The sequence below is a fragment of the Wasmannia auropunctata genome, unplaced genomic scaffold (genome assembly GCF_000956235.1).
Source record: "Wasmannia auropunctata unplaced genomic scaffold, wasmannia.A_1.0 LD336085.1, whole genome shotgun sequence".
Classification (NCBI taxonomy): Eukaryota; Metazoa; Arthropoda; class Insecta; order Hymenoptera; family Formicidae; genus Wasmannia; species Wasmannia auropunctata.
In genome coordinates this window covers 28,176-39,417 of record NW_012026805.1, presented here as the reverse complement: position 1 = coordinate 39,417, position 11,242 = coordinate 28,176, and the positions used below count along the sequence as shown (strand labels likewise).

Genomic DNA, 11,242 nt, shown 5'->3' with positions numbered 1-11,242 from the left:
ACAATCATTTGTATGATGTCTATATGATAATGAATTTGTATGATGGCTGATGATGGCTAACAATAAGTAAGCCGAAACGTTCCATCAAATCGTTAATTATTAAAATTTTTGTATTAATTAATTAATCAAAAAAATTTTGCTCGTTTATTGGCCTAATTCTTCTTTTATGATTACTCATCTTAGAAATTGGTTGTTTTTATAATACATTTATATTTGTAATAATTAGTGTGTCACATCAGAAGTAACCGGAAAACAAATAAATTACTATTCGTTCTTCCCTTAGTTCTCAGATCGAGTGACTGCGATCATATATAATTCATATCAGTTTATACTTTGAGAGAAATGTGTAGATCTTGAACTGAAAATGATAGTGTACGCAAGTAATAAGCAATAATTTATAATTCATAATTCATAATGTGGGTAATAATATATATTTTTAATTCTGTTTATTTTTTCGACATAACTTTTTGCATTCATGTTCTGTCCTTTTTATTTTTGCTTACAAATACAAATAAAGACAGATAACAGAAGACTTTCGATTAGAATTATTTTGATATGATCAAATAAAAAGATTTAATGTATACGTTGCTCACTTAGGTATTCTGTAAAAGACATCGCTGCTATGATCAATCATTTTCTATCTTAAATATAAATTACATAAAAACATATCTAAAGCGGCTAATGTAAGAATAAACATGAAATTAACGTTATATTGTAATATTCCTTGAATTCTATCAGTCGAGAAAGCTGCAGCATAAACAACGGCATAACGATTCATTTGCTTCCACAGGGGAAAAAAAATAGAATTTGTATTTATGTAATATAATGGGATTGATTACTATGTCGATAGCACTTGACATAGGTATTGATTACTTACAATTAGTATTTATTAGTCAGCATGAATACATGCATACATATGTAGATATATGTATACATATATATGCAATATATATATAGTATATATGGTATGTTTGAGTTAAGTACGTATATGATTTAAATAATTTAGAGAAATAGGTTCACGAGAATATATCAAACATATTAAAGTAGAGGCTGTATGCAAGCCAACACGGATGTTGGTGTGTAATAATTATTTTTATACAATATATCCAACCACACGCAAACTGCGCGTCGCATATTCGTCGATCTTGAAACACAATTTATTACATAAGGCTGTAATCACTTGTAACAAATTAAATCAATTAACGATTTAATTTCTTTGATGCTAATACGCATCTATAAGAATCCCCTTCCCCCTGGATCGGTAAAGAATTTATTCCGAAAAATATCATCTTAGCTCTCAGTCAGGAATTAAATGTCGCGGATCTCCACGTCTGTGCATTATTATTTGTTTATATAATAATGTTATAAAAAAATATTTAAATAAAAATTATTTTGTTTAAAAATTTATAGAATGGTTTAAATGTTAATTAAATTGTTTTTTAAAAAATGTTTTTAGTAACAGTTTGCTGTTGCTCAATAACGTTACTGATTTAAATAACAATTTAATTTTTAATAGAATAATATATTCATTCTATTATACTTTTGTAAAGTATTTTATTGCAAATTCAATAATGTACATAAATTTTCGATAGTCATTCATAAAATATTGACTTGTGTTGTTTTTTATGAGCGGAAAAACAAAATACCTATTTCCAATAAAAAATATTTATTAACAAAAATAAATTAAAATTTTTGTTTAAATCATTATACAGATTTTCTAAGCAAAATAATATTTTAAAAACTTTTTAATAATTCTATTTACAAAAATGACAGTATATATTTAAACCATACTATACATACGATATTAATAAGTAGAGCCCAGAGTCGAGTTTTGTGGTTTCCTGTGTCGCGCGCGGAGCACCGCTGTATATGAATATATCGAATGTGCGCTGAAGTGAGATAGCAATATTTCTTGAGGAGACCAAACGTAAATAATAATAACACCTGACACAATATCTATGCCTGACACATTTGCAGCTGAGCACCTGACACACTCGTACGTAGTGGTGTTCCGCGCGCGACACGGGAAATCGCATAATGTAATGAATTTCCCAAAATCTGAATATTCTTTAATTATTTCAATGTCTCGCATATTGCTTAATTCATTCCAATGATAACGCATTCGTTCCATAATGCTTCATCTAATCTGTGTTCATGAAAATAATGGTTATTTATTATCTTTTCCCGAAAATATTTCCAAATAAATTGATTTATCATTTATTTTTTCTAAACTTCTCTGTATACATAAATAAATTTAATATCGAATTACCTGTCTTATATTTAAACAGAGGATAATTATATTTTAACATGAAGCCTAACCACGAGACGCTGTATGTGAGAATTTGTAGAAAAATATTTGTATTATTATACATTCTGCTGTGATGAAAGTTAACTAAAAATTATGTTTTATTCAAATCATTTCTATTTTTACGATAATTATCAATAATTTGTTCGACCAAAATAGTTTTTAAAATACATAGAAAAAAGAAATTTGTAATTAAATATCAAATTTTTACATTATTTCATTTTATTATATTATTTCTTGACAATTTATTACATTATTTCTTGTTATAATTTAACTTGTTATAATCTAAATCAAAAGAGAAATATTTTCCCTCCAATGAAAGTAATTACGTATTAGTATTCTTTAATTTTACTATTAAAATTTAGTTTTATTGAATAAACTTCATTTTATTTTTGTATTAAATAGTGTACGAAGAGAATTAATGAAAGAAAGGGAAATATATATAAAGAAATTAACATATCTGAAATATACTCGATGCAAGCATCGGTTATAAATTGGCTATTGCAACACGTTAGAAACTAGACTTTTGATATGCCCATAAGTCGATACATAGTAACAATATTCGATTAATTATTTATTCATCGGACAATTTTGTCATTCTGGTGCAAACTCTGGTCGTATCGCATTTGTCTCGAATTTCTTTCCACGAGTAATTACTACTTGTTAGATTTATACTTGATTGTGGATTATAATTCGCTATTTTTACATATAAAATAATGTACTGGTCTTTTATAAAATTGCGATAGTTTATTATAGTTACGTGAATTATAATTTGGCATATATTTGGCTGGTGTTTATAAAAGTCATTACACGTACAAAAATTTTAGTCGTAATCATAAGGTCGTAAGCAAATTGACTAATAAATCACAATCAAAATTGCTGCCTTACGTTTTAGATTTAAAACATTTGACTGTGATTGGTCAATATATGTTTATGATGTTACGGTTACGATTAAAATTTTTGTACGTGTGATAGTCTTAACCTTCCGTGAACGTTATTACTTGCGTGACAAACCGATAATTTTTTTCTCTCTGCGTATGCGTTTGGTATTTCTCTTTTACGTTCAATCGGCGCAAGCGCAATTGTGACGCCGCTTTCACACGTCCCCGACGTCTCGTCATTTCTATTCGAGACGCGGAGCGTTGCAGTACTTTCCTTGCAGTGTGCGTATTGAAATAATGTATACCAATATCATTCAAGATTAAGTAGAAGGATTACTATACGGTTATAATTGTCGGAGACTGGAATTTGTGTATCATGTTTGGCTTCATTGTGAAGATTATGTTATGAATATTGTGAAGACTTATTTTGGATTACATCGAAACCTTCAACTAGTAAGCCGTTATAATTACTGATGCAATATATCAATTGCACTGTAACATAATTATATTTGAAACTCACTATGTCATAAAAAATCTGTATATATATAATTTTTATTTTATTATTTCTATTAAATAAATTTATTGAGAGATTACATTTCCGGGACATAAATACACTTTTTAAGTATAATGAACAGAAATAATGACAATATCGTCGTATAATAATGAATGAGTTCTTATTTTCAGGATTAATTTCACAATCCTGATGAAAAATGTATGATGTAGTTAAGCAGTAACATTTATCTTATTTTAAAAATACATGTTGATTAATGTATCCTGTTAACTAATGTTGCATTAATTCTTATTATATTTTTTTACATTTCGCATTAATTCTATAGAACATGTACTGCTAATTCTGTGAAATTCCATTTTTGTTTATATCATAAACAATAATAGATATAATCTTATAAATTTGTATTTTGTATTACTACGTTAAGATTTGCAACAAACATACCAGACAAAATCACTGCACGTGACAATCTATGTGTTCGACTAATGATATAAATTTTATTTTATGCGAGCACGCTCACTGGGTGGAATAAATTACCATAAAATATGAAAGTGACATGCTTGTAAGCTAAAATGGAAATTGTATTCTTGATAATCCAAAATGTTCGACGACAGATTATTTTAGTGTGTCGAGATTTTACCGTGGCGAATCCTTCTAACGATGGAACGAACAAGCCGGCAACCATGATCGTGCAGTATCGCATACTTCTTTGCATTACAAGCATTAATAACTTCTGCACTTTCGACGGAGTCATGTACCATTGTACGTTGTACCTATGCAATATATCAGATTAGACGATCGTAATAGGAAAGTTTCAATGTTGAAAGAAATTGTAGGGCCTGTTTACTCTGTTCTCTATATGTATTTTAATGCATATATCTAATTAATTCTTACGTTTTGTGAAAGATATTGCTGCTATGATCGATCACATCTTGTCCCAAATAGTTGCAGAAAAACATATACCCAAAATGACCAAGAACAAGCAGAACAGTTGTTATTATTTCCTGATAGTCCTGGGACATTATCAATCGAGAAAGCTGCGATCACACAGACGATCAGTTTGCTTTGTGTGGAATGCAGATCTTGCGTCTACAATAGGGGTACAATAGTGAATACGCAGGTGTCGTGTGTCATGACGTCTAACTAAGACATGTTAATTATTCAGCGTTATTAGTATCGATAAGAATGTATCAATAGTTACTCACGCGATAGAGATTGATGCTTAGCGATAGTACGTTCAATGGTAGTGCAATGAAATACACCCATTTAAAACTTCCCTTCATCATTTCGATAAATCTTGAATATAAATAACGCGAATAAGATGAATGTATATAAATGACTATTGTTAATTACGCGTATCTACGATTTATACGATTCCTTGCGAAATTTTATGTTTTACGTTGATGCAAAGATTATTAGAAAAGTGAATAATTTGAAAAAAAATTGCGCTACAAAATGAAAAAAAATTTTCTTTATAATTAATAAAAATTACGGACTCGATTGCTTTCCTGTGCATATCAACTGCGCTGATTATTCCATGACATATTATTGAATTTTTTTCATCAACGGATGCTACATTTCGTGCCGTACCTCCGTGCAACGCTTGTTCTATGCGACAACTGAAAAGTAGTGTAATTTGTAAATGTTATCAAAATTAGTTGACTCGATACTTCAACCGTTATATTTACTTTGCTATTTCGAACAATCCGCATGCGTGTTGCGAATATGACATGAAAAGTGTCTCGACGGCTATCATCGAGGTTAGACCGCATAGAACGACAAGGAATATATATAACATAATCGGAATGAAATACTTTTGCTGATCTATAAACAACTCGAGCTCGACCGGAAACTGCCGTAGATGAGATTCGTTTGTAGCCGTTACGATGTCCAGAATAACATTTGTCATTAGTTGCATTAAAATGAAGGTAAGTGTACTCAAATAGATGAACACTGCAACAGTTAAATCAATTCTAAATTGTTGCCGAAACTAGTATGTAAAAAAATTATTCGAGATATTGCTTACGTGTCGTAAACAATGTGATGAATCTACCGAGAGCTGAATATTTTTTTATTATCTCAATCTCACGTGCATTATTTAATTCACTCCAGTCTAAACGCACTCGTTCCATAATATCTCGCATCTACATTCGTAAGATAATGATCGTCATTTTTTCTCAAAAATATCCTAAAAAGATAGCTTTAATATCAAACTTATTACCTTTTTTACGTTTAGACAAAAAATGTTATATCTGAACATATAACTCATCCATGGAATACTATACGCGAGAATTTTCAAAAGAAGCTCCATACTGTACTCTCTCGTGGCGAAGCTTGCAAACTGAAAGAGATACTATTTTCCTAATATTTAACTTCTAATAAATTTGATTATATTAATGACTTCCTGGCCCAGAATGTCTTTGCAGTGTTTCGAAGAAGTTATTCAATACACATACAAGTATGATAATTTTAATTAAGCATCATTGAATTCATCAAAACTTTATGCTATTATACTTAATTTCCTCGCAGAGAATTTATTAATTAATTAAAAAGAAATTAATTATGCGCGCAATCCTCGCACATTCCGTTTTGTTAATTAATTTTTACATTAAATAATAATAATTCGAAGGCAATTGGTTGGAGATATGAGATTTGAAAGTGTCATACCTGAACTATTACGCCGGATACAAGCGTTATAATCATCAATGGTACTAGAATACATCTGAAATCAAATCTTTGATATGGCCACAGGCCGAGACATAGCAACAGGTTCCGATTAATAGTGTAATAACTATCCACCGTACAAGTCATTTCGACGCAAGTGCCGTGATGCGTTTGTGCTAAATTTTTTTTTCTAGAAATATCTTTTCTATGCTTCCACTCTAACTCTAACATATTCTATTATAATTTCACATTTTCCACGTTCTTCTTTTTGTAAATATTGTACAAATATCATGCAAATATTATGTACTAATGTAGAAATTATGAAATACACTATTATACCAATGTTGAGAGATTACGAAATTTTGTGTTGAGTAAAACTATCTGAAATTGTAGTATTAACTTACGTCTGACTAAAATTCCGAGTATTGAAAAAAAAATACGTTATTACTTTGCAAAATGTGTAACCGGTTATTTCTCATCTATTATCGTCGCCTCTTATTTTCGATCGACGCAAGCGCAATAGCAATGCCATTTTCGCGTATTTTCAATGCCTCGTCAGTCTTATTCGAGACGTGAGACGTTGCGGTACTTTCCTTCGACGTGTATACGATCAATATACAGGTATATGACGATTATAATCGCACACTAGATTGCTATGCGATTATAATCATCAAAATCAAAATATTGTAAAATGCGCATGGAAGTATCAAAACTGTTAACTAGTAAATTACTATACTGTCAGAACTTAAACACATTGTTCATATGTCTGTATTAATAGGTAATGTCCCAATTTTTCATTAGAACATTGATTTTATTATATGTATAAGTTTAATAGAAAACTGTCGAAATGATATCATTAACTCAATAACGTTTATCTTCTTCTAAAAATGCTTAATCATTATAATATATTATCAGCCAGGCATTAATTCTTATTTCTAACAAAAATGTGATCAATTTATTTTGTCATTTTTCTTTGTGCATTATACTCTGAAAAACGATGCAATCCGAAAGTAATTTCCTTCCCTTTTGTTCATTTATTTGAAAACATCCGAAAGCTTTTTCTCGCATTTTTCATACGACATTTTTAATGATGTTAGTTGATGAAATAAATAGCAACGTGAAAACTGCATTCACCCGATAAAATAAAAAAAAGGAATGTAAACGCTGGTATATTTATTGTGAATGTAAAACTGGTCCTTGTGGAAATTCTCTCCTTTCATACTTTATTTTCAGTATTTTCTGTGTTATATGTGTATTCAGTATGCATTTTCAGTGTGTTCTCTTATATACGCATATACGTATACGTATAGATGAGTCAAGACTCATCATTTTCAGTCTGAATAAACCATGATAGATTTATATATCATATCTACGTAGAAAATGGAAATGGGACTCTCTCTCTCTCTCTCTCTCTCTCTCTCTGTGTAGTATTTTACGAATTAAATTCATATATGTATATATATATATGTATTACGTTTTGACAAGCAATATATTTAGTAGTATATAATCATACTATAGAGTGAATCTTAACATTGGTTCGATTATTTCGGTGAATTATAATCTTTCGTTGCATGTGATCTCATATTTTGATGATTGACCAGCACAGAGTGATTTATAAATGAAACGTTCGTCTGCGATATTGTTCATATCATCCATGAGATTAATGTTGTAGTGACAAAAACATCATGAAATAAGATAAAGAGCAGTTCACGAGCTAAAATATAAATCATATTATTAAAAAAAATCGATTCTCTTTGTAAAGTTGTTACATTAATCCTTTCAGTGCTATGAATGTGTAAGAAGACATCCAGCAAATGGCACATTGTGAGTGCCATGATGAGTGTGTTTATGCGTTCAGTTTTTAAGAGTAAACAAATATCAGCGTCGAAAGGGTTAATGTAACGTTATAAATAATGTGAACTAAATTAAAATTTTGTTGCTAGTAAATTTAACCTAATTTAAATTTAATTCTAATAATCCTTATATTTTCTATTTTTTTTTATTTTAATAAAAATAAAATTTATGTCATATTCTAGTAGCTACTGGACCACTTATATATTATACTGTTTTAATTTCTTGCAGCACAATTATTACAAATTATAAATATTAAGTATATTGTGGAGAGAAATAGTTGAAAATTAATTCAATATATATTGTTAATTAAATATATTTAAAATTATTTGATTTATATTGTTATATATATTAAAATCTGTTATTATTTCATATTATACATATATTATGCCTTTATAATACTTACCGAAGCAAAAAATTCAAGTGATGCTTCGATTACACTACATATAGTAAATTTAGAATATTTTAGACTTCTTTGCATTATAATCAGTAGCAGTTTTTGTAGTGAAATAGGGACAGAATACCAAGGCAATTCACAACTAATAATAATAACAATTTGAACGTTAAACGGTTTTATTCTTAAAACACGTTTAATGTGAAATTTATACTCGAAATATTTAATTCAATATATAAAATATAATCAATAAAAATTATAAGATCTTTGATATTATCTTTGAGACAATAAAATCTTCATATAATTATTCTAAAATTCAGATACTTAAGGGTTTGTACAAAACGATTGTCTACAACTTCGTTTGTATATAATCTATTGTAAGTACGCAGCGGTTTTTATACATGACCGTATTACACACAGCGTATTCCACATACGACCATATTGCACACACGACCGTGCTGCGCATATGACTATTCTGCACACATGTACGTTACAAATTAGAAGGTTCATATTAAATTGTACGTTTTTACATATAGGTGTGCCAACTTTCCATTCAAAGTGTCCTGCCACATGGTTAAAAGAAGTCCACTCCCCACCGTACCGTGCATGCAGTGCGTATGAGGTCTATAATTACAGTTCCATATAGGTTTTCAACTTTCCGCGCGAAGCAAAATTTTGCAATGTGCATGTGTGCAGTATGGAAATGTACGTGACATGGTCGTGTGCGTAATATGTTTGTGTGCAGTGCGCTATGTGAAATACGGTCGTGTGTACTATACGTTGTGTGCAATACGATCGTGTGTAAACAAAGTTGTAGATAATCGTTTTGTAGATAAACAAAGCTCTCCCACTTAATCCACGTATATATTTTTTGTTAAAATTATATTCGATAACACAGAATTATAATTGCGAAATTCTATGATGTAAAACGAATAAGAAATAACAAAAAGTCATTCATATTTTAAATGATACTCACGTTTTGTAAAATATATCCTCACTATAGTTTATTATCAACTGTGTCATAAAATTATTCAAAAACATGTAAACAAAATGAACTAGGACAAATAATGCAATCACAATTGCTTCTTCAAAGTCTTTCTTGAATCCTGCTTGATAAAGCTAATATACATGAGAAAACATTTTATAAAATTTCAATTTTTGCATTATATCCAACAATACATCTTACAGTAAAAATATTCATGGAAAAACTTAAATATTGTAATAAAAATGTGTTCTTAATACAAATTGTGATTTTATCATTATTTTGTCATAAATCGATGTAATAATATGTTGCAATTGTACTATGTATTACCACAATACTTACGCGAAATAAGTTAAGACTTAAAGAAGCCACGCCCAACACAAGCAAAATGAAGGCAGATATTTCGAGGGAAGAATTAAAAAGATCAAAATACCTTTAATAATATTTTAATATTAATAAAATTCTCACGAAATGTATTTATTCTCATTATTTCATTAGGAGAGGATTTAAACTACAATTTAATGTATTTCTATTTTGTTTTTTTGTATTTTTAATTTTTAAAATGTCGGTAACATGTACAGTTTATTGCTACGTACTCAATAGCTTTAATGTGACTGGTTAATGCATTGATTATATTTGTGTAATATATTTTATATTTTTCCGAGGCAGAGATATGTATTTCACAGTCGAATGCATGTTTTATGCGTAAGCTACAACAGTAAAATACGCATGTTAATAATTATGTGTGCAAATGCAATGGGAAATGTAAAATTGACGTAAAATTAATCGTAATATCGATATACGCTATGTTTTGGATGAGTTTTTCAACATACCGCTTTAATTTCTCTGTCTCGATTATTACCTGGTAATTCTAAATAGCCCATAAGCATGTTGTATGTATACTGCGCCCATTGTTTCCGTAGCCACTACCGTAGTCACTTCTACAGAAAGTGCTACCGCCATGTGTACGAATATTAAAACGAAGTACTCATCTTCATCGAATAAAAACGTGGTTAAACCCAAAAGTTTAAGCGGACGTGATTCGTTCAAGGGTATTACTATATCCAGGAATTTCGGTAATATTTGCGTCATTAAAATCAAACATACAAATAAATAAAATAGCACTGAAAAAATCGTTTAAGTCGATAATAAAAATAAACTATCATTTACTTAATTGTTATAATAATTTTATTTGTTTGTTGTAGTAATATACATTTTTTCTTTAATTAAAGCCTTTAATAAAAAAATGCTAGCAAAATTAAAATTATTTAGGAATATTTAACAATCTCAATCTGTTTACATAGCTATATATATCAACATGTTAAAAAGATTTTTCTACCTGTTACCGTAATGCTCAACAGCTTTGTGAAATAGGAACATTGCTGTAAGATTTTCAATTCCTCTTTGCATTTTATTGAATTCCAATGATTGTTGATTTGCTCTATTAATTTTTTTAACTGTTGTTAATAATAATAATAATTATTATTATTATTATTGACTTTTGAATATATGATATTACATAAGTAATTTATACAGGGTGTCCCGTAACGCTTAATTAATATTTCAAGGCGTGAAAGAGAATGAAATTTTGAACTAAAAGTTCCTCTTTCAATTTTGACTCAGACCATTATTTACAGAGTTATTAACGAATAAAGTT

General features: G+C 29.2%; 1 protein-coding gene across 1 annotated transcript in view; it reads right to left on the bottom strand.

Annotated features, from left to right (window-relative positions):
• Positions 1–9,870: 9,870 nt before the first annotated feature.
• The window catches only part of LOC105448522, a 6,948-nt gene continuing 5,576 nt past the window's right edge, over positions 9,871–11,242 (bottom strand). Inside the window, exons 7-9 of the mRNA XM_011687169.1 lie at positions 10,448–10,643; positions 10,182–10,295; positions 9,871–10,018 (exon numbers count right to left, since the gene is read on the bottom strand). Coding sequence (XP_011685471.1) covers positions 9,871–10,018; positions 10,182–10,295; positions 10,448–10,643 — 458 coding nt within the window. The remainder of the gene's footprint in view (positions 10,019–10,181; positions 10,296–10,447; positions 10,644–11,242) is intronic.